The sequence below is a fragment of the Harmonia axyridis genome, chromosome 7 (genome assembly GCF_914767665.1).
Source record: "Harmonia axyridis chromosome 7, icHarAxyr1.1, whole genome shotgun sequence".
Taxonomy (NCBI): Eukaryota; Metazoa; Arthropoda; class Insecta; order Coleoptera; family Coccinellidae; genus Harmonia; species Harmonia axyridis.
Genome location: NC_059507.1, coordinates 11,258,154 through 11,284,277, shown reverse-complemented (window position 1 = coordinate 11,284,277; position 26,124 = coordinate 11,258,154). Strand labels below are relative to the sequence as shown.

General features: G+C 36.7%; 1 protein-coding gene across 1 annotated transcript in view; it reads right to left on the bottom strand.

The window, feature by feature from the left end:
• LOC123684122 (protein O-mannosyl-transferase TMTC1-like) overlaps window positions 1-22,893 on the bottom strand; it is a 240,015-nt gene extending 217,122 nt beyond the window's left edge. Inside the window, exons 1-2 of the mRNA XM_045623261.1 lie at window positions 22,589-22,893; window positions 10,248-11,028 (exon numbers count right to left, since the gene is read on the bottom strand). Coding sequence (XP_045479217.1) covers window positions 10,248-11,028; window positions 22,589-22,728 — 921 coding nt within the window. The 5' untranslated portion in view covers window positions 22,729-22,893. The remainder of the gene's footprint in view (window positions 1-10,247; window positions 11,029-22,588) is intronic.
• Between the last annotated feature and the right edge of the window lie 3,231 nt (window positions 22,894-26,124).

Genomic DNA, 26,124 nt, shown 5'->3' with positions numbered 1-26,124 from the left:
TATTCCCATAAAGGAGGACCTACCTAGCTTCCTATTTGAAAAGGTAGGTACTTATAGGTGTGGGGTATGAGATAAAACGGTTCAAGATTGGGGATCAGTAAGATATACGAGGGTTGCCTTTTTCATTTAGAGAATGGATTATGAAATATACTATAGACATCATTCGAATATACTAAAGATATCATCGGAATATTCTCCATACGTTCAAACCATTGTTCAAATAAACTCCAAATGAGAAAGTTTCAAAAGATGCATTTCGAAGGCATTAACTGCTTCTTCTGCTGTTGGAGAACTCTTAACACACAATTTATTCTTTATGTGAGAGAACAAGAAGATGTCATTGGGTGCTAAATCAGATATTCAATTCCACACATATCGTCAAATGTCTTGGCCCTCCTAGGTTTCTCAAGAAATAAATAATTTACGTTCTGGAAATGAGAAGAATATTCTCCTCTATTTCAACTGCAATATATTTGATAGAAAGTCTTTGTTTGTTACTCTTTGCTCAATGCAGGATGAGACAAAATAGGTGAAATAAAAAAAATCTAAATTTTAGATTACTTATTTTTGATTGATTATAGTTATTCCCCAACTGAATCTAAATATTCCGTATTACCACCTCTTCTTTGAAACAACTGCCCAATACGCCTAGGCATCCCACAAACCGAGTCATTAATGAAATTTTCAGGCATAACGTTCCATTCTTCCTGAAGGGCTTAACTCAATTCCTGAAAAGTTGAAAGTGATTTGGGCAATTGGATATTGCTCTCCCTAAGTAATCCCATACGAGCTCAATTGGATCCTTGTCTGGTGAGTTTACCGCCCAGTTCATTCTCTAGATATTGTTCTCTTGAAGAATGTTTTGAACCCTTCGTGGGGCGTTATCATCCTGATAAATGAAATTATCTTCAAATTCGTTACGCAGAGGATTAGTTCAATGATGTTTTCCACGTAGATGGCACCTGTCATCATTGTTTATTGTTCATTGATCTGCCTTGAAAGGGCATAACTTCCTGGGCGACATTGAGCAGCTCTAGTCTGCTTGAACCTCTCCAAACCCTACTGGTTTTCAGGGAAAGAGCAATATGGGCCCTACCGATGTCCTTGGAATATTCAGACGTTCCGCAATCTGATGGTTAGACAAAGCTTCTTGATGCAGGGCAATTGTTATTTCCCGGTCAAACTAAGAAATTGGAAGATCCGGTATTTTCCACGGAATATTCTCAATTCTACAACTGCCGTTATTCGCTGAAAACTTTGAATACATCTGTATTCTCACGAAAAAGAAACATTTTTTGCTGGTTTGTCGTATTCATTCGAGTGAAGAATCCACACACAAAATTTTGTCATGTTACATTTGTGGCGACATGTCTATGTCTAGCCGAATTTGTCGTCACCATACCAAATATAAATTTACCTGCATAAGTGTAACAATGGTCTTTCGTTGTACTTGTGGATACAACTTTCTTATTCATAGGGTTCTCAGAAAGATACAATAGAGAATATCTTTTCCCTGTCCTAATTAGTGTACGGGTACTCTAATACCATTGCGTAGGCATACAACTTAGAGAATAAGAAAAGGAAGAAGAAATTCACGTTGAACAATAAGATTTTATGTTGTCAACCCAGGTATGAAACTGGAAAAAGGGGAGTTCAAAGAGTAAGGTACGAGGTACGAGAGTAAGTAGAGTGTGCAAGGATGTCTCTCTAATTATTTCTTTTCACGCTAATAATTTTTTCACCAAAGGGTGATGGCCTCTCAGACCCCTGAATATGCCACAGGCGTCCGACAAAATTAACAGCATATTAAATTTCGGTGTTTTATAATTAAAAGTAACGAATGAATTTGTTAACGACCTCATACCGCCTATATCGAATCCAATACTCCTCGAACTGAAACAAACTGTTTAATGTTCAATAAAACCCTCATATTTATTCATGGCAAAATGCCTCTCCTGATCGAATTATCGACGAAAAGTGCCAACTTCTGCCAGCAAATTGCTGACCAGAATCATTTGGCAACAATCCGGGAAACGTTATTCCCGAGATAAATTTGTAAATGAGACAGTTACCCGAAAAATAAAAGCCTTCCACTCAATAATCCACAATGGCACGTTTGACGTTATCCCTATGTCGGAATCATAAAAGCCCAACTTTTCCTATTTACATAATTGACGTAGCAACCGAATCGGCAAGTACCAGTATAATACGGACATTTTTCCCGATATCCTTTTTATGTCTTCATGGATGCACAATTCACGGTTGAACTGTACGAATTTCCATGATTCGAAAATATGAGACTCCTCTCGTCCCGGTTGTCCACGTCTGATGGAAACATTTTGTGCAGCCAGATTGCCAGGGGTCGCCACAAATTCGATTCGATCGCCTCCTTCAGGACCTATATCCGAGGAATATGGAGAGTTTTTCTATTATGTGTGCTTCTGATATGGTCCGTATTGTTATTGAGATGTTGTAGTTGAATTTACAGAGTAAGGACTTCAGATTAATATAGCATACGTCATTTGTAGTAAGCGAAATTTGAACCCAACATGAACTATCAAATTTGACACAAGAAGGGAAATGAAAACACAGATCAGTGATATTTATCTCAATTCGCGGGTTTCCCCACAAAGAATACTGCACACAAAATATATTGAAGTAAATACATAAAATATCTGAAAACTTTCAAACCACGTGAAAAATCCAATGACAGAAGGATCGGTATTATAAGGATTAGGTGCCAAAGGATGGATTTAATCAGGTGTATACAGACTTTCTGGGCTCGCTGTTTCCCTCCAGAACTTTTTTGGTGGACTACTGGTACATCAAAAAAAGTGAAAAATGGTCCGATGGTATTTTAAACTTCTACTTAGAAGCAGAAAAAATACACAAAACATTTGGTTCTATTCCAAATGTCTACATCAAGATGTGTTCCCGAAATATATCAATTTGAGTACAAACAATAAGAGTCCAGCAGCGAAGATAGGAAGATTACAAGGAATGAAGAAAAATATAGTGGAAATTACTTCGTTTTATTTTATTTATAATGAATTTCCGCCAAGTGAGGACCGAATCCATTAAATATGAAAAAAATCTTTGATTTAGTACTTAACTTTTTGTTTTTCTTAGTGTGGTCGTATCTACTACCGAAGAGAAACGCCTGTTGCGGAAGGATATATAGAGTGTTTCCAGATTAGGCATTAACCTTGGAGGACTTGTTAGTATGACACATTTTCTGTCATTAAGTAATTATCAAAAATTAACAGTTTACGAGATATTTAAATTCTTGTGATTTTTGAAAGATTTCCCTCCTCACTTCGTTTTTCACTTTCAATTTTTTTTACGTTGATTGAAATTCTGAATTATTTTCGTGGCCATTGAGAAGTCCGGATCTAACACCGTTAGAATAAACGAAGCAGCGAGAAGATAAATAGTAAATTTTAGGCGGGAAGTAACAAGCACATGCTTGTAACAAGCCAATTGAAAAGTCCTCGGTCTACCATAGTAAAACACATTTTTTGGCAAAATTCGATATTATTAATCAACATAGTAGCCTTAGAAGGCGATACAGCGATTATAGCGATCTTCCAACTCTTCGATACCATTTTTGTAGTACGATTTGTCTTTCGCTGCAAAATAGGCCTCAGTTTCAGCGATAACTTCTTCATTGGCGCTGAATTTCATTTCAGCGAGCATTCTTTCGAGGTCGGAGAACAGGAAAAAGTCGCTGGGGGACAAATCTGGCGAATACGGTGGATGCAGAAGCAATTCGAAGCCCAATTCATGCAATTTTGCCATTGTTGTCATTGATTTGTGACACGGCGCATTGACTTGATAAAACAGCACCTTTTTTATTCAAATACGGTCGTTTTTCACGAATTACATCCTTTAAACGATACAATAACGCTATATAATAATCGATGATTTGATGGTATGGTCTTTTTGGAGGTAATCAATGAATAATATACCTTGAGCATCCCAAAATAATGATGCCATAACCTTGCCAGCTGACTGTTGTGTTTTCCTCGCTTTGAATTCGGTTCATCGTATGCAGTCCACTCAGCTGACTGTCGATTGGACTCCGGAGTGAAATTATGGAGCCATGTTTCATCCATTGTCACATATCGATGAAAAAATTCAGGTTTTTTGCACTTGAATAGCTTCAAACACTGCTGAGAATCATTAAAACGTTGTTGCTTCTGATCGATTGCAAGAACATTTGCAGGCATACCTTCTGATTCTGGATAGAAAATTGATCACCAGACAGAGAAACATTAATCCAACGTTGTATAGAAGCTGAGAAAATACAGGGATCATAACAAAATCATTCATACGAATCTGTGGTCGTCCTACTTCGCAATTTATATCAATTCAATGATACACTATTTTTAAAACTGAAATTTTTCCTTTTTCTGTTTCTGTATGACACCATAAGAAGGCAATTCTATCAAAAATTACATATTGAACGAGTTTTAGAGGAATTTTGGTTTGGATTCACCTCACCGGAGCCCACAATACTCTTTCATGCCACCCAAAAATGTAAACAAGAAAAATTGACGTGTTACCCCTTCAAGGTTCACGTCTAATTTGGTAACACCCTGTATATGAAGGACAGTATATTCTAAGAAATTATATTTCAAGAATGCTTTGAGCCTTATTTTCTCAGTCGGGATATTTTCAATAGAAAATTGATAACCAGCCAAAGAAACATGAATCGTTGTATAGAAATTGAGATCCACAGGGATTATAAAAACAGCATCTTACGTTGTTCTACGCAATTTATAAAAATTCGATGATACGTCATTTTTAAAACTGAAATTTCTCTTTTTCCTGTTTTTGTATGACACCATAAAAAGGCAATTCTATCAAAAATGACATAATGAATGAGTTTTAGAGCAATTTTGGTACGATTTCACCTGACCGGTGCCCACAATACTCTTTCACGGCACCCGAAAACGTAAACAATCCCGAAATTCATCTCGAATATTGATCAGGGAGTGAAATTTGCCGCGGACGACATAACGCAGGATTGAATTGAGGGTGGGTATGAAATGGAACAGCCACAGTATTCATTTGGTATGGAAATTCGGAACGAACGTCATGATTGTATCTGAATAATGCACTGGACGCGACAAAAATTACGCATACGAATGGAAATTGGGCGCTTTCAGTGCTTCAAAGCTCCGAAATAGATTCATGAAATACTTCGCCCCAAAAAAAAAAAAAAAACGAAACCGTTCGGTCATTTGGGTGATTGATAGCGGAGATTTTTTCAGCCTAGGGTTTTGATGGCCGTTTTTTATGCGAGAAATTAATTAGTTCGATGATTTGAAGATAAAACTTATCATAATACAAGTGACAAGACGTATAGCTGTGAGTGATAATTGCCATCCGGCGTCATCTAGCTGCTCCACCTCGAAATGACTGCACCTATTTGGATTGAACTCAGTTTGGATTCGACTACTGCTTGATTTTTACTATTATCTACTTATGTAGAATGAGCATGTGGAGCATCTTCGTTCGAGAGTTACCGTGATTACGGTCGGACGGATGGACAGAATAACAGGCCAATTGAAGAGTCCCCGGTACCACTTTTTTGGCAAAATTCTATTTCATTATTCAACATAGTTGCCTTCAAAAGCGATATAGTGATTATAGCGATCTTCCAATTTTGCGATAACATTTTGGTAGTACGATTGGTATTTCTCTTCAAAATACGCCTCAGTTTCGGCGATTACTTCTTCATTAGCGCTAAATTTCTTTTCAGCGAGTATTCTTTCGATGTCTGAGAACAGGAAAAAGTCGCTGGTGGCAAGATCTAGCGAATACGGTCGATGCAGAAGCAATTCGAAGCCCAATTCATACAATTTTGCCATTGTTTTCATTGATTTTTAACACGGCGCATTGTCTTGATGAAAAAGCACCTTTTTTTCTTCAAATGGGGCAGTTTTTTAACGATTTCTTCCTTTAGACGGTCTATTACCTCTATATAATAATCGCTGTTGATGATCTGGACCTTTTGGTGGTAATCATTAAATATTATAACTTGCGCATCCGAAAATACTGATGCCATAACCTTGCCAGCTGACTGTTGTGTTTTTCCTCGCTTTGGATTCGGTTCATCATGTGCAGTCCACTCAGCTGACTTCCCATTGGACTCCGGATTGAAATTATGCAGCCATATTTCATCCATTGACACATATCGACGCAAAAATTCAGGTTTATTGCACTTAAACAGCTTCAAACATTGCCCAGAATCATTAACACGTTGTTGCTTTTGATCGATTGTGAGCTCACGCGGTACCCATTTTGCACACGGTTTTCTCAAGTACAAATATTCGTGAATGATATGATATCTCGATCAACTTCACTTTACGGTCATTCAAAATTATTTTCTGAACTTTTTTGATTTTTTCGTCGGTGACAGCCTCTTTTGGGCGTCCACAGCGTTCGCCGTCCTCGGTGCTCATTTCACCACGTTTGAACTTAGCATACCAATCGATAATGGTTGATTTTCTGGTGCAGACCCCGGAAACTCTTCATCAAGCCAAGATTTTGCTTCACTTGTATTTTTTCCTTCAAATAGCATTATTCGGCACACAAAATTTTTTTTTCGTCCTTAATCAAATAACGAAAGTAGCTACACTCACAACGCAATATCTCACAAACGAATGGTCAGACTGCTGCCAAATTTAATTCAATTAAATTAATACTAGCAACGCCATATGTGCTTCAGACCAGGGACTTTTCAATTGGCCTGATATCAATACATAATCTGCTGAAAATCTTCATCAGTTGCCATTTCTTGAAGAAGGATTACCTCCACGTAACTTTCTATGGCCAGTTTCGAAAAAAAAAATCACTCCTGTGTTCAGAATCCCTTCAACACTCAAATAATACCAAATCTTCTCCGAAACCTGGAGGGTTTCTTCAACCAGGACCGATTCTACAGACCCCTAATATTAGGGAATCATCTCCCATAAATTGGAACGGATTGTTTTCCATTAAGAAAAAACATTATAAAGAAACGAAATGGTTAGGCGTCCTATCCGGAGAACGACCGCTCAAAAAACTAGGATCGTTCGAACCATCGCGCAAACCAATTTCATTCAGAGACCTGCACCTCCACCACCTCCGGAGGTATTACTACATAAATCTTACTAATTATAAAGATAAGTTACTTCTAGCCAACTTCCGAAAGAAAATCAATTCATTTCCGGCAGGTTTCCATTCGACAGCAAAGCACTTTAACTTCGATAACCGGAACTGGGGGGGCCAATCAATTCACTTGAGATTCCGGAACTTTTCAAAAGTACGTTTACTCCGGCGGCGACGCAAAATATCCCCGGAATCCTAACGGAATAACTTTATCATAAGAAAACATGAACGTACTCATGAAACAATCCAAACTACGCTGATTGTTTCCAAACTAACTTTATGCAGAATGGATATAAATTACTCTGAAATAATCCGAGCACTCTTTCAGCGTTCGGGGAGATCTGCAGCAGTTCAGGGCCTACCAGGATGAGAGGGTTTAGATATCTACGAACTGCGTCTGTCCGGATTAAGGATCTATGGGACGGGGATTTCCATTGATGGAAGATTTTTGCTGAACTTTGACTTTGGATAATCCATTTCATCAGACCAAGAGCGCTGTGGAAGTGACAGAAAGTTTGATGTTTGTTCTTCGTCGACACGAACAGTAAGGTTCTTTACACAAAGGAACTCTCATATCTACTACCAGTGTACCAAGTCATACAGTGAGTCTCAAGCCTGGAGCACATTTATGGCAGTGATTTATCTCTTTTTTCCTTATTAGTACCAAGCCTCAAAAGATGCGTTGAAACATTACATTCTTTGATCAAAAATATATTGTACAAGCAGAGCACTGACTTTATGAGTATAATTCAGATTTTTCTCCTCCGACCACAACGATCAAAATGTGGTATGCTGACTTGTACAAAGAGACGCACCTTCCCCAAAAGTTTGTGTGACACTTCTGCAAAATATGTTGATCACCATGAGCTTGAAATCGATGGAATTGAAGTAAATGGTGAAGCATTGAACCATATCTTCTTCGCTGATGACATTGGCTTAATCACAACATTCAGCACAACTGATGTTACACCTGCTAAAAAAGGCATCAAAGTAGTAGGTTGGTTTGAAGATAAATTAGTTGGAAACTAAATAATTATCAAAACTGGTTGCGAATGACTGCTTGGAAATCAACCAGGAGAACATCGACCAAGTTGGAAAATTTAGGCTATGAAATAAGCAGAGAAAGTTACAACTAAACGCATGAAGTAAAACGGAGAATATCCACATCCTGGTCATATATGGTAGTTGCATGGAATTATATGTCTTCACATCTAGAGTAAGAGGATTGACGACATAAATAAATTGGCAGAAAACTGGATTAGAATAGTACAGAATAGAATTTGACGGCACAAAAAAGAGACATATGTCCAACAGTCGACAAGCTAGGCTTTCGATGATGAAGATGAAATTGAAGTGGTGTGAGATAGCGGAGATCAACATATCAGAAAACAGTAACAAGCTTTGATAGGAACGGGTACGCCCGTGCTTACGCTGCTTAAAGACATCACTACATTGCTCAGTCAAAGGGAGCGTCAGCTGAGTGGAAAGCAGTCGATGAAAACTATCCAAACCAACTGAAAATCGTAAACAACAGCTGGCAAGATTTTGGCATACGTTTTTTCGGACGTGCATGGCATTTTGATCTTTCAATATCTTGAAAAAAGTGAAACCATCAACCTTTATTAGGAAAGCAACATCTTCAACGGTTGATTAACAGTTTGGTTACTTTGACCTGTTCTAAGCTTCTTTTTATGTAACGAGATCGATGCCTTTCAGCAAAAAAAGGCTGTAATCTGGAAAAAACACATTTCACCAATCGTCAACAGTCCAGCTCTTTGAATTTTTTTGCCCAACCATTGGTTTATTCATTATGGCGAGCAGTCAACAACTGATTCTTTGAGTCTGTCTATGTTTTTCTTTCACCTCCTATACTGCTGAAGTTCCTGGTTAGTGTTTTTGGTATTATTCATTTTCCCTAATTGTCTTTTTCTCACATTTCCCATTTCTCTTGACCTTAATAGCGTTAGTGTAATTATATAAACGGGTTGCCAACTATGAAAAACAATGAAATGTCTGTTGTTATGATATGTTCTCATTAATCTGCTCACTACTGCATGTACATGAGGCGAATGCTTCCCTGTACTCCGATTAGGTACAGAGTGAAACGTAGTGATATTAGGCGCTCCAATAAACCAATAATTGCATCCAGTCGAAACAATTGATTATGGCCTTTGTCGCCAGTGCGACACAGATACCTCCGTGTCCTTTATTAGAAGTACACGTTAAGCTAATGCAATGTCGAATTGAACATCAGATAGCAGCCTTTACCTTAGTTCAGAACAAAGGAGGTCTCTCTGATACCTACTGAACACATATCCAATATTGATATAATAGCAATCATTATGTAGTATGTTTCCGTTCAGAACACTCGTTTTACATCGATTTGTGATTGAATATTACAAAGACGGAAAGGTGAGGTCAGAAGCATTAACGGGAGTGTTCATTATCCAATACTCTCGAATAAAGTTAGCCCAGAACATTCCAAGAAGCTGAATATTCACTTAGGAAAGCAATAGAAGGAAACATGTTATTTGCTATAATTTCTCTCAAAATTTACCATCGCATTTACTGAAGAGAAGAAATGTCAAAAAGAAAAGATGGGGCAACATTTGAGTGTTCGTAAACATTCTCGTCTCTTAACGATGGACCCCACAGCGTGTTTCGAATAAAAGCTTGCCTCTCATTATTTTTGTTCACCAAATCGCTAAAATCGGTCGTAGGATTCAAGAAAAATAAATTACAAACTTCGTCGATACAGGGTGAGTCTTCGACTTGTATATATATTTTAACAGTTGCTTCTTAAGGTCAAAAGAAACACTTTTTTTTCCTATCATTTTTACCGGTTCGATCTAGATGAAAAGATATAGCCATTTTAAATTTTCATGATAAGCTATGCCATACCTGGAATCTGAACACCAAAGTTTTTCCAACCATAAGAGAAATTCGCTTCAGAATCATAAGCTATCTCTATGTACCTTAGAAAAATATGTGTACAACCTGTATATTCATTGGTACGAAATTCGTTCAGTAAATGAGATCGGCCAAAATATTCACACTCCGATTCAATACAAGAATAATATTGTCCTTACCTTACTCGATGCGGAGGAGTACACATAATCATAAAGCAAACAGACACCGACGACAGTTATTCCAGTTTCCTTGCTCAACATAGACGCTGCTGCCAATACAATAGAAGCGGACAAATACGTCCATACTTTAATCCTCTTCGAGCTGTACTGCTCGCATTCCTCCATCTCTGCAGTAGCGTACACTTTCTGGACCACACAATGGGACTCAGTTCTCATCTCTTTGCTGCATCTCCTGGTCCAATGGCAGCTGGTCACGTTCTTGTGAAGGGAATGAACGATCTTCTGATATTTGGAGTTGATCTGCTTATGTAGCCCGTGCTTCGATGTATTATAATCGTCTTTATCTTTATCTCTATCTTTATTATTGTCTCTCAGTTTCACATGTTTCGAAAAGGCTAGGAATGCTAACAAAAATAGATTACATGCCGCTAGATCTGCTCTACCAACTACGCTAGCTACAGCTTCTGTGTGTATTGGATGGGCGGCAAATGTTAGGCCTGTAACTGCTGAGCCCAGTTCTTGCTTCGACTTTGGAAGCAGCCTCCGGGATACTTTGATCAGTAGGAGGGTAGCCAGGCAGTGAAGAACTATGTTCACCAAGTGGTAACCCCATGGTTGAAAACCGTTGAGGAGGTAGTTCAGACGGTATGTCAGAACACATAGAGGCCTGTAGGATCCGTGAGATCCTGATTCGTTGAGTCTCGTTCCCCAGAAATCATTGTGGAATATTTCTGTCCATGGGTTTTTGGAAAGGAGGTCTGTGTTTCCCAAGATGGCACGCCTAGAACAGAGAACGTCATTAGAATCTTCCTGATAGCTCAGAGAATCTTGTTGAAAGTATATACTGATTGTTGAAGATTGTTGTATCTAGAATTATATTTATCTTGCATTACATTCATAACCAATCATCGTTGATAATTTCTTTTTCGGTATATTAGGGTTGAGATATTATTCGAATTAACGCTGAGTTGTTGAATTCAAAAGTGACCTTTACAATGATTATGAATTCATGACAGGATCCTTTTCATTCTATGGAAGCATAGAAACAAAACAGACATTGTGTTTCAATATTATTCATCCTTTTTTTTTGTAATATTATTTCTCTTGATGAAATGAGAAAGCATTTCAAAATAATGAACGCGGTCTTAAACGTTAGTATTACTTCCTATACCGATATATGCCTTCAATAACGGTACAAAATCATTGAAAACAAACACTACGTTTTCAACTTCGTATAATTCGTATAAAATAAATCGTTTCAATGAAATATAATTTTTTTTTTAATAACTGCTGCATCTTCTAAACGCCAATTTCAAGAAATCTGTGAAAATTAGAATTGTATATCATTGAGTTAAACCCAATCACTTAAGACCTCTCTCGATTAATTATAGACATTTGAAAAGAATGACATCACGTTTTTCCACAGCTCAAAAAATATCACAGAGAGTGGAAGAGATGCGTGTGTGAAGATGATATATCTTTGAGTGAAGTGTCTACAAATAGCTATGAGGGCTAGTCGTCTAATATAAGTATGAAATAGCGTTAACTCTTCACGCAACAATATCATTGTCAAATTTCGATAAAATCCCTTTACTAAAATATAGATTACTATCTGCATTTGACTTCGTTTCAGTATAACCTAAATGACTGCATCATACTTGATGCAGTCCTTAGACAAATTCAACATCGCTTTAAAGAAGGGGGGTACAAGTAGAAGTGTTTGAAAAGATTATGTCTAGATTATCTGAATAATAAATAATCTAGGTTGATATTTTGTAGGAAACGACAGTAATGGATTTCCTCATCTAATCTTCTTTTTGTAGCTCACAAACGCTAAAAAATTGATATTCTAAAAACTAATCATTATAATCATTTTAATATACTTCCTTTAATAATCTAAAAAAAAATTTATTCGCCTGATACGATCTTCTGGGAATATTTCTTAGGTGATTTTCATTTTATAGGATTTACTCCTATTATTTTTCGAAATAATATGTCTTACTCTTTGGTTCGAAATGACATTTTTTTCCTCGAAGGCACATACGTTTAAATCCCTCTCCTCTTTCACTTAGCGTAGATGACAGGTCGCTTTATCGTCATGATAGCATTCACCGATGATAATGCAACCGGATATTTGAAAACGATGAAATATGTATAGTCCGAACTATATGAACAGGCGGCACATATTGACCATGATAAGCAAAAATATATTGGCCAACCAACAGTGCTGTCTGCTTTCAAGCACGTGCCTGTTTCTTATTTCTTCAATTGTTACTTTTCGCCTGGAATTTACTTTCAATCTTCTCGTTGCTTCGTGTTTTCTAACGGTGTTGGGTCCGGATTTCTCGCTGGCCATATGAATAATCCAAAATCATAATCAAATATGGCCAATGTAGAAAAAATTGACGAAAAACGAAGTAAGATGAAAACTTTTTCAAAATTACCAGAACTCAAATATCTCATTACCTACTGATTTTCGGTTATCAATGAATATAGCTCTAACGAATGCAAATGAGCCATCCAACGTCCTCCAAGGTTCACGTCTAATTTGGAAACACCCTGTTTATAAAATGAAATCGAGGAAAATCGTATATATTGTGCTTTCCAGTTCTATTTTTATTTGGCATCGTCATATGCAACCTATTTATCGTTTTAACTCGATAATGCACTTTCCAGGTTGTACAAATTCATCGAAACCAAATCCGAATGTACTAGGTTCATTTTGTATTTCGCTGAATTATGATGCATGCAATTGTGTACATTCCATTTATCACGTAGGTTAACTCATTGTGACATTTTCCAATTAAATGGACTGTAGCTGATGAAAATCGAGCTGAATAAACATCACCGCTAGTTTTTCCGCAGCTTGAACCGACGTGACGTCCCTGTTAATAGCAGCAAGAAAAAAGCCGATAGTTATAAATTGAAATGGCTTTTCAGCTGGTGGGCGCCAATTCATCCTTCAGCGCGAGACCGCCATCACCGGTTTTATTAAAAAACTGCACGTATTTACGATGCCGAGATGTCGGATTGACTGGCCCCATATTTCCACCCCAATTACACACCCTGTTCGATGAAATCCGTTTGTTCGGAAATTGCTTCCGGTTGATAAAACCGAGAAATAATTTTTTTCATAAATTTTCAACAGACTTTATCTTTTCACGCGAGCCGAATCGGAAGAAGTGTTACTTGTGACCTCAGGAATCTACGGTTAGATGAACAAGTGAAAGACTCACCCTGTATATTCAATGGTACCAAATTCGTTTAGTAAATAACATCGGCCAAAATATTCACACTCCCATTCAATACAAGGATAATATCGTCCTTACCTTACTCAATGCGGAGTAGTACACAAAATCATAAAGCAAACAGCCGCCAACGATAATTATTCCAGTTTCCTTGCTCAACATAGACGCTGCTGCCAATACAATAGAAGCGGACAAATACGTCCATACTTTAATCCTCTTCGTGCTATAATGCTCGCATTCCTCCATATCTGCAGTAGCGTACACCTTTTGGACCACACAATGAGACTCAGTTATCATCTCTTTGCTGCATCTTCTAGTCCAATGGCAGCTGGTCACGTTCTTGTGAAGGGAATGAACGATCTACTGATATTTGGAGTTGATCTGCTTGTGTAGTCCGTGCTTCGATGTATTATAATCGTCCTTATCTTTATCTCTTTTTTTATTATTGTCTCTCAGTTTCACATGTTTCGAAAAGGCTAGGAATGCTAATATAAATAGATTACATGGCGCTAGATCTGCTCTACCAACTACGCTAGCCCCAGCTTCTGTGGGTATTGGATGGGCGGCAAATGTTAGGCCTGTAACTGCTGAGCCCAGTTCTTGCTTCGACTTTGGAGGCAGCCTCCGGGATACTTTGATCAGTAGGATGTCAGCCAGGCAGTGCAGGACTATGTTCACCAAGTGGTAACCCCATGGTTGAAATCCGTTGAGGAGGTAGTTCAGACGGTATGTCAGAACACATAAAGGCCTATGTGTATTGGATGGGCGGCAAATGTTAGGCCTGTAACAGCTGAGCCAAATTCTTGCTTCGATTTGGGGACAACCTCCCTGTTAACAGCAGCAAGAAAAAAGCCGATAGTTTTAAATTAAAATGGCTTTTCAGCTGGTGGACGCCAATTCATCCTTCAGCGCGAGACCGCCATCACCGGTTTTATTAAAAAACTGCACGTATTTACGATGCCGAGATGTCGGTTTGACTGGCCCCATATTTCCACCCCAATTACACACCCTGTTCGATGAAATCCGTTTGTTCGGAAATTGCTTCCGGTTGATTTATAATTTTCATTCCTTGAAAACGGCCGCGAGTTCCTCCTCTGTTTCTGGCATTTCTATTCTGCAGTGTTTTTAATCTCATTCCGGCTGTAGGTATTCAGACGATGTTCTTTTGATGTTTTCTGTGCCACTGTTGGGATAATACGACTTCCGGAGAATGGATTCGATTCCAGCTCTCGGTTATTAGAATGGGGGGATGAATAAATTAGCATCCGGAAAATTAGTTATGGAAATTCTGTGGTATTTCCTGGGGAACTTCCGGGGTGTGATCGTCTGTAACTCTGCTGGATTGACGTTGATCACTTGAATTTCTACTTAGGTTTTGGTTTTGAAGGCTTATTCTACATCAACGAAAATTACCCTTACAGGGTGAGTCAATAGTGCTCGATTGGTAGATAACTCTTGGAGATTTTGAGCTAGGAGAATGATTCAAATTTTGGCAGAATTGACAGTACTAATAGCATAAGCTTGAATTATTTTTGTATTTACAGGCTGGTCCGAAACCACCCTGTTTTCCAAATGAGAATGGCCAAATTTTTACTCATCATACTCATAAACTTCATGAATTCTGATTTCGAAATACTTCACTTATCATCATTCAGCTGTGATAGTTTTTGAAGTAGGCTAGTGTTTTCGACAAAGTTTATGGATATAATGTGTTAAACTGAAGATCTTATCTTCAAAACCGTTCGAGATAATTTTATGTTTTTTCTATTGAATTCTTGAGAACATTTTAAGTTTTCTGCAAATTTATGAATCAGTCTTCAAGTATTCCGGAAGAAACTGGTTCTAGAGAATATTCCTTGAAGAAAGGAATATCTCCATTTATTCGAATTGTACACCGCTGACCAATACTTTTTCTCATCTTACCGGCAGCGTACGAATACCGCGTTGAAAAACCTGGTCATATTTTGAAGCGATTCACGAATCGATCCAATTTTTTACTTCTTCATAAAACCAGAAGTGCTGGCCAGACCATGTGCCGTTGATCGAAACAAGTGGTAGTCCGAGAGAGAATTTCCCATTTCAACGTTTTCCTATGTCTTGACCACTTTTGCAACATTTGGTCGAGCATTTTCATGCTGTGAAATCACTTTATCATGTGTCCCATAGTATTGCGACCATTGGTTTTTCAATGCTCGTCTCAAACGCATTGATTTCGTTCGATATTGATCGCCTGCGATTGTTCCAGTCGGGTTTAACAACTCATAATACACTACGACGAGCTGGTCCCACCAAATTCGGTTTGGCTGTCGTCGTAGAAGATTGGCAGGGATATCCCCATGATTTTCTGCGTTTGGGATTATCATAATGAACCCGTTTCTTGTCTCCAATAACAATGCGATGCAGAAATCCCTTCCGTCTTTGCCTCTAAAGCTGCTTGAAAAGCAAACAAACAAACGCCGTTCAACATCTCTCGACTGCAACTCGTGCGGCACCTAATTTCCTTGTTTCTGAATCATCCCTATGACTGTCAACTGTTTTGGAATGGCTTGTTGTGTCCCTCCCAATTATCCTGCCAATTCAAATAGCGTTTGACACGAGTCTTGATCAAGTAATGCCGCAAATTCTGCATCTTCGAAAACCTTCTCCCTCCCACCGCCATGCTAGTCTTCCACGTCAAAATCACCATTCTTGAAGCGTTGAAACCACTCTTGGCAAGTTCTTCCAATAATAGTGGCCTCTCCATATGTATTTGAGAGCACTCAATGAGCCTTAGCCGCAGATTTCTTCATATTGAAGCAGAAAATAAAAATTTGATGAGAATTTGGCCCTTAAGCTGGCATGTTTGATCGAAAACCTCATGATGCAGCCACAAATCGACTAATATTACGATTTTGTTTACAAATACCCAAGCTTTTTGTATAACATCTACGATTTATTTATTTCTACTACCACTAACCGCTACAGCAATCTATTTCAAACTATACATCAGAGTTATTAATTATTATTTTAACTGTGTAATATCATGTGACTAATATATATTTCAGTAAAGCTTTTTCAATTTTTCAAATTAAACGGAATTCTTGATAATTTCAATTGACCAAATGAATTTCGCAAATTTTAAGGCGTTACAAATGGGACAAAAGCATAGTCTACCAATTTTTCTCTTCATTGAACTAAACTATTCATTGTTAGCTAAAATTGTCTTCATTCTTCAACTTTCATCTCGAAATTTCGTTGAAACTCCAGATTCATAATCTCATTCCATCGTCTCCTCTAATTAAATTTCCGACAGACCTCCAACTATCTGCAGAAGGTCTCAGTTACACCAAATCGAGTTCCTCAAAAACTGGATGCGATGCCAGCATACACTCACCACATCCCAGTGCATTCCTCCGTTAAGAGATTAAAATTCAGAATGCATCCAATCGTTGTATATGGCATCTCCGAACCAGAACCGAGGCGCACACAAACTTCGTACACTCCCCCAAAAAGTTATATTATGTTTGGTGACGAAATGAGAACCTCGTAGATCTGGAGATTATCATTATACGAAAACGGGGTTTGATCGTCTGCTCTGCAAACATCATATATCCTTCGAGCTCTTTCAGTATTGTATTAGGCTGGAAAACGGGACGAGGTTCCTATGGGAATGATGTGACGATGGAAATATCGGGATCGATACGAACGTAGATCACAGATGTTATGGGAGCTGGAAGACCAATGTTGATGATTCTTCGCATCAAAGGTTCTCAGCGCTGCGCTTGATCGCCAATGCGACTGAAGTTATATAGAGAATTTATTTTCTGTGTTGTTTTCATTTCAGGATAAGAACAGGGAGGCGAGTTGTTTCAGGCAATAAGGTCCACACTGATGATGAACTAACGAGTCAGACATTGAAGAAGGGAGGTCAATACGGTTTGGAAGTGACATTTGAAATCAATTATTAGTGTTGTTTCTTGAACTAGAGTCTCTTTATAGGTATAAGGAACACAGCTAGATTTGTATATTCTTCAAATCTTCGATTTGAAGTGTTTCTATGAAGGGTGAAAGAGTAAAGCGACCGTTTCAGGCGCCTCTATTTGAGGGGCAGCAATTAGTCAAGTTTGCTGGCCGCCTTTCCATATTTCATTCTTGATCCTAAAACATTACAAGAGGTTGCTCTGCTTCGCTGCGTTTACCAACATTCCCTGCAATAGAAATCTCCAAACCACCTCCACTCAGCTGCTTGTATAATGAAAAAACACATGGCAGCCCAACCTATATAAAGAACGCCCTATTACCCTCATCGAAAGAGGAATAAAATCATTATGTATTCCACAAATATGAAAAATAGCAGTACCTTAGCTTTGGAATCATTTTGAAGCCGATGTTTACACCTCCAATATCAAAAAGTCCTAGTTTGAGTAACCCTCCCAATTTCGGAGCAGTTTTGTTATTATTTACTCGAATATTAAGGGGATTTCTAGGGACAGAAATGATATATTCTGTCGACATGGGCCATAGATAGTGACGCGGTGGTGATCCTTCTTAAATAAACTTGATAGATTTCCTATTAAATTCGTGGTCTGGTTGTTATGTTGAGAAATCATTATTTAGTGGTGTTAAATTGGTTTGCAAAGGTGAAGTTGACGGAGTATTTTTTATTTCTTAGAAATTTTGTAATATTTTTAGTCTTCGGCTAATAAATGTCGATATGATTCTTTCTTATCCTTGAATTTCTTGTAGTGATTTCAATTGTCATCATTTAATGTGGTATATAATGGAAACTATAACATTTATTACTTCTTTCTGGTTCTTTTCTTCTTCATTCTTAGATTTGATTATAAGATATCCATCGTTAACTTCTAGTGAAATGAAATGACGAAAGGATTTTGTTTGGATAGAGAAGAAGCCTTTCAATATGAATATTTCAGCTTATTTGATAAACAAATATTCAAAGCAATCACTACACCTATGCAGGAAGAGTTTTTGCTGATGTTTTTATCTGTTCTCTTGTACCATACATTGAAATGTATGATGATGATGATTCACAAATCATCTGCTCATTCTGAGATTAATTTTTTTTTTCAAGAAATGGAAAATGAGGAGGAGGACAACACAAGATAGCACAGAAAATGTACACGAAACGAACGTAAGAATTGAGAAATATCTCTTAATATGCAATAAAATAGATGTATCATTCAATTTATTGAAGTTCGGAGTATTTTCCGGGAAATTGAAAAATTCCTCATCGAAAACAATTGAAGTCTTTAGTTCAGAAGTGACCAGAAATACCTTTCGTCCAATTCACAACAAATATTTCATCCGGTTTGTAATCCTCTCAGTTGGCTAACCTGAAAATTATAACTTCTCACATTTGTCCGATCACAATAATTAATCAAATGAAATCGTGTGGTCATTTCCAAAGAGGAAATTAAATAAGGGATAATTCAATTAGCTTCGGTTAATCTCCCCTAAACAATACGCTCGATTGGATTCGTTCTCTGTTTGCTAGTGAATAAATGAAGACGAACCATTGACGATAATGTTTATATTGTCCAACCTGTTTGGTTTGGAACACACTAAAATGGATTTGTCTGATTGGGCTAGATCGGTAAATAACAGATAAAGAAAGTGATTCTCGTAAGTGCACTTTGCCTTCGGACTTATATTTACTGGTATTATTGCAATAAAGAATTATTACCTATATCGTAGGATAATATAAATATAGGATTTGATATCGAACTCAATATCGGATTGTGCCAAATTTAAATGTTGTCAAGTTTGTGAAGAAGATTCGTTACAAAATCGTGAATAGAATCCATGATTATCTAGTTATTCAGTTCATTGAACTCACTTACGTTGAAAGTGAAATTGGCATTGTATCCTTGAATACATACAAAATAATAGTTATTTATGCAACAAGTGCAAAAAGTGAATGTTTATTGCACTCGACGTGAAATTGTCGAAATTGGCACTCGACGTGTTGTCCAACTCGGCCTAACGGCCTCGTCGGACAATTTCACGTCGAGTGCAATAAACAATTTTTGCACGAGTTGCATACAACATTTTTTCTACGTTCATGCATTAAACAATGATTTATTGAGGTGCGGCACTAGGTGTAGGAAAATGAAAAGCGCAACTTGAATACTTTATTATTGATATCGATTTGCATTGAAACAGGAACTAATACGTTACGAACAATTTAACTCAAACTTTATTTTTACCCTCAATGTTGAAAGTGAATGAACAATTGGTGACAGCACGTTGAAGTAGAATGACAGATGAGTGCAATAAAAACTTTATTGCACTAATGCAATAAAAAACTTCATTTTCCACTAAATATAGTTCAATAAAGTTTTGCTTTTTGCATGAATGTATAGAAAAAAATATAAAAATACATCATTCTCGATTCCTAGAAAATACCAACTCAGAATTCAGATATTCTAACCCAAATCATTTTGAACACGCCTTCTTGTACCCCTCTTTCCTCGAAGCGATGTTGAAATGCCGCATCATACTTTTTTTATTTACATAATGTGAATTTATCTCTGTTCCTCCGATTAGATATCTACAATATCGAGAAGTATATTTGCCAATTCCTCATATTTATTTATTTATTATTAAAGACTATCATTTAGTGTTAATTCACAAGAAATTGATCACATATCCTTGATTAATATATAGTTAGCGATTCTGTAATGAACCCTCTTAGATCCTTCTATGAGGATGTGTTTTAATTTTACCTTGTTTCTTCTTCAGACTGGAACTTCGTAGATGAAACGATCGATGCGGAAAGAAATGTTTTTTTATCTGAATTATTTTAAGGCATGCAAATTATTGAATTTTTATTAGGAATATATTCGTCACTTAATCCATGTGACCCATTCAAGTTCCAAATATCCTTCATCACTTACTCTTACATACAAACCAATGAAATTATCTATTAAAACTCCAATGTTACCGAGAAAGTTGGCGGAATCATCATAACAATTGTCGTTCTCCACAGTTATTCGAGTTAATTTCTTTAATGATAGGAGAGCAAGTGTATTTTATATCCTGAAACGTTAAAGTACCCATAAGAAAAACCTACGAGAAAGAATTTAAGTACCGATAAAAATAAACACAAAATTACGCTTGCCACATAAAATTGAGATAATTCATGAGGTAATCCAATTTCTGCGATCTCAAAGGTTTATGAATATTCATTAATTATGGGTACCTACTTAGCTTCGATTATATGATCACGATAACTATATTTATTTTCTTTTAAACGAGAACATCCAGAATATTAAGCTTTGACTTCTGCGTAATTCGCAATTTATTGGAATGTTATAATTGAAGCATCGGTTAGGCAATAATTTCTTCATTAGAAGTTGGAAGCCTTCAATACTGAAATAATTTCTCTTCAGTAACCAAATATAAATGTACAAAACAGTGAATAGCAAATATCTATATTCTCTACTATTGTAATGTTCATTAATTTTTACATATGATTTTAGTGATGATAAAAAACACTCATTTGTTATCGTATCTGATATTATAGACCTCGTTACCCACTGGATTTTCAATTGATTATCATCTTCAGCAAGGACTTAAATGAGCTACTTACATTCAATATTTGTACTTTACTTTTTTGCTACTGCAATTGCTATTCCTTTTTTTTTAATTGAGCACTTAGATCGAAGAGGATGATCACTAATAAAATAAATAATTTCGTAACTGAAATATTACATTTAATTCATTAAAATATACAAGATGCTCCTGAATTTGAGTTACAAAGGAAAATGAAGGATTCCTTGGATAATTTTGAAAAATAAGTCCTATCTTGAGTCCTATAAACATGACTTGCCAACAATTTGTTTACTAGAATTACTAGAGAATTGTTTGAAATTTTTTCTCCAAATCGGTAGCAGATACAACAAAAGTACTCTTTTAAATTTTTCTAAACTACCAGTGATCCACCAGAAAAATGTTCTGGAGGAGCAAAGCGAGCACTGTTTCAGAAAAAATATCACCTTGTATATTTGAATTCAAGGTTACCATATCACATGATGAAAACTTTCAATTATTAGAATATTTATGCCAAATTTGATTTAAACATCTTGTGGAGGAAAGGTGCTTTTCGAAAAAAATTTGAAGAATAATCAAATTTCAATACCCTGAATCTCCCTTTGGCCCCTTAACGGACCCATGTTCACAAGACTTTTTTATCTCAAAATGATCCGAAGAAACTATAATTTTCGTATCTCCAAATTGTATCTTCAATGTTTGTAGTCGGAAATAACAATAACTACCGAAACGAGAGGTGATATCATTTTGGACGAAGCCAAACACATAAACAACCACAATTTTTTAAATTTTCCAGTATCAAATTCGAATCCAATAATACTTAATATGAAGCGAGACAGGAAATTACTCTTTTTGATCATATTTTCGCATTTTTTTTCGCACAACGCCGAGTTTGTGGATAAATCATTTCATCGAAATCCTATATAAACACGTAGGTATGATGTATTTTAAATTTCAATAAAATGTACAGAATAGTTTCTGCAATATTGAACATTTGAAAGGAAAGCTTCAAATAAAATAATCATCAGGAAATTCCAGTAAATTATTCCATTCAATGTTCTTCCTAAAAATGACTAAAGGGCTATAAGTATGTAAATAAAAAATAGAATAGAATGAACCTTGTATTTTTTTGTATGAATATGGTCAAACTTATTATTATTATATAGTTGTGCCACACTGTTATCAAAATAACATTTTCTTTGAATTCAAATTATTTACTTCGAATACTCGATAATGCTTAGTGATGAAGATGATGATTATGGAATACCTATATATGGTATGCATCACATGTTTTCGAATGTACCAAATCTTCAATGGGGATGACTCGTTGCCATTAGCATAAAAATCATGAAAATAATATCACGTTATGCAAACCAAAGAAATATTCAAATAAAAAACTAAAAAGATGAAAACAACATTTATTGCACCAAATGAGTATGACATCATCGATGACGTAACAAAACACGAATTCCCTTCAGATCTAATTTGGGGATGACAATGAGAGGAAACAACAAAATCGATGAATGTAGATATCTCACTCACCGGTCGTCGTAGACAAAACCGGCCTCCAGTGTGTTATAATAGAGCAAAAATGCAACCAAACAACAAATCACACTGGCTGAATCCATCCGTCCGAAATTTCGCGACACAAACGCAATCAAGTCTACATCAGCCGAAATCATTTCGATACGTACATCGACCGGAAATGATACTTGTTGCTACCCCCCGTCAAATCCGCCACTGATACCCGGATAATACGTTAGAAGATTCGCACCTAACGTGATTCGAATCTAGGAAGTTACATCGTTAACGTGAAAAAGTTTGAGAAGGGTTGCTGGAGAATCTTTCCGGATCCTGGGGATCGGACGGCTAATGACTCACAGGATGATGTTAACTCCGCAGCGTTTTTACCGGAAATACCATTTTCTCGGAGATATTCGAATCGCGCGCGTGTCGAAAAAAATTTTTTTTTTCAAAGATTTTTTTGTCGGTCCATTTTCGGGAGTTTGTTACTGTCGCCGTTCTATCGGGGGTACCTGTGGCTTCCGACAGGACCGGAGCTGCGGTTACGACTGATAGCGCGACGTGATAACACCGCGTTATATAGCCCGCACAGTGTTAGCGCTGATACTGACGATCGACCCTCTGCGAGATTCTTTTACGCCCCGCTTCGCTCGAGCGCATGTCAGAACGCGTTCTCTCATACAGGTGGTGGCCATGAAACTGCTCTGCCGGTTAAATGATGCGGATCAAACTATGGAAATAATCAGCATCCTCATCAGTATGGACCATTTTCGGTGGTGGCAATTTTATTGAACTGACGACTAGTGGGATTACACAGGGTGGTCCAGATTTTGGTTCAATAACTTTGACATCTGATTGAACAACTTTTTTCGTTCATAAATACATCCTAACAAGCTTTGTTTTAAAAAAAAAGTTGAAAGTTGAAAGAAGTGTTAAAGTTGAAAAGTTCTTTTAATTATAACTCTAGTATTATAACATTAATTGTTTTAGTTTTTAGGTATTGAAGACCAGATAAAGTAAACCATCAACTGGCGTATATTCAAAGATACGATGATCCTTTTCCTATTGAAATTTTACGCCACTGTCATTTTTCGAGAAAATTAGTTCATTTCAGGAATTAACAGCGTTTTATTTAAATATAAAGGTTGTTGATTTTTTCACATAGAATCAACCGTTTTCGAAAAAATCGAGTACAAATCAAGAACTATATACAAAAATATATGTTCTTTCTGCAATGTTCATATAAATGCCATCTAAAAGCGATTCAAGAATCTACGCCAATTTTTGTACTTTCATTCGTAGTAAAGGAAAAATTTGGAACATTCACCTATATTTGTAGATTTTTGTCGATAGTGAATGGTACATTTTATAAGAAAAGAAATCAAGAGATCTTTGAGCTTTGATATCAGAAATGGAATCATTTTCTCGTTAAAACAAACTGTGGCCTAGATTTTCAATAGGAAAAGAATCATCGCATCGCTTTATATAAAACACTGGTTGCTTGCGGCAGGAGATTATTACCTAATTCGAAATTCTACATATCTAGACTAAATCGTAAATGTCATACAACAAGCTAAGGTATTTGTAACCCCTATTAGTGGACAAAGATCAGAAATAAGTAGTAAAAAAATATTCACATAACAACGTGCAATAACGAATGTCTTCCAAAAATCACATATAGCCGAACAAAAAACTGCCGTTTTCCCCTGATATGGTTCTGGTCGACTTATTTACTTTTTATCTTCCAAATTGATACTTCTAGCCACCTGGTTTCATTCTATATATAGAGGACATAAAAGGGAAATCGTAGTGAGTGCTGATGTCTATTCATTGTAATATATCCAGATAATGTTTCAATGATCGGTTTTATGTAGACATCTGTATTTTGAAAAGGGATTACTTTGAAGGCGGAGCAATAATTTTTGGAGGAATCACACAAGGTTTGTGTTTTCTCAGTACCTTCTTGTATAACACTTCACTCAAAAAGTCCAGAGCCTAACAAGTAAAAAGACATTTTTTTCTTAAAAAATTGAGTTTATTTGTCAACATCACCTTCAAAAGTAAGTAAAAGTAAGTGTAAGTACTACAATGCTTCAACTTTTGTATAAAAAAATTGATTCTTGGTTTTGAAGTAGGTTTTCACTTCGGCAATCACTTCTTTATGAGAACGAAATTTCTTTCCATGGAGCATTCTTTTGAGGTCTGCCAATAACCAGTAGTCACTATTAACCAGATTTGAAGAATAAGCTTGGTCAAGCAATTGGAAGCGCAATTCCCTCAATTTGGCCTTGGTTTCAATGGATTTGTAACACATTTGTAACGATTTGTTGAAACAGAATTTTTGTTTGCATTTGAGGATTTTCTTAATAACTGCACTCGATTCACAAGCCTTATGTGACATCCACTGTTGATGGTTCTGCCTTTGTCAAGATAGTCAATTGAACAATATACCGTGCACCTCTCAAAATACGGATGCCATAACCTTGCCAGCTGATGTTTGAAATTTTTATTTATTTGGACGGCTTTCACCGACTGCTCTCTTTTATTCAGGGGAAGAGTTTTGAATCCATGTTTTATCCATTTGAAATAAAAAAGTCTGAAATTTTCCTAGTCCGGCACTGGTTTATTCGATTGAAACCTCTTGATACGAGTCCTCCATGATGACCTTCATTCATGGTATCCGTTTGACGCATTTTTTCTGGGGCAGCCTTTTGACTAACTATGAAAATAAAGATAAATAATGAAATCTGGTTCAGTTTTGTGGCCATCGTTCAAGAAAAATAGAAACTGAGTCATATATACATCGTAACTTGAAAACTGAACAGAAAGATGATGAAAGACACACAATATATACAGTCGGTTATGTGAAAATCCAACAAAATATTCGGATAACTAAACCAACTAGTCGAATGACATCCGTAGAAAGGAACCAGAACTAGTTTTCATTAATTTTTTTGGAATTTGGAATTGAATAGTATTCATATCGTAAAAAAACGGATCTCGAAGTTTTAACCTCAACTTCAAGCCACGTAGCCATCTACGCAGCGCACAGTAGGCTGTTTTCTCATATCTGGCTAAGCCATCAAGCATCATTTGTTGCAGAAATTCATTATACACTGATTTCATCAAGCTATTTATTTTAGGGGGAGCACAATATCAGAGAGGTGAATAAAGGCAAGTGCGCCTCATGGTGCGCTGTGCCATGATGCCGTTATTAAAATTTATCGAGTCGAACGTGGTGGGTATCTGGTTGCGTCCTTCCCTTGGTAGTTACTCATCCATCTTCATTTATGAAGTTGGGATATTATTGTTTGTTTTATGTAGCAGAGGGAGCTGTGACGTTATCGATTATTTAAGTAGGAAACGGAAGAGTAGTTATAATAATAAACTGTTGGAGTTGCTGGATCTATTCTCGATCACCTCTGACAAGAACTTCAAAGAGATTGGGTATCTGAGGAAAGAAAGTTGAATAGTAGGTCGGATGTTATCCCTTTGATACTCTGTGGATATGGTACACTTGGTGATTTTATCGGAGAGTCTCGAAATTCGAGGAA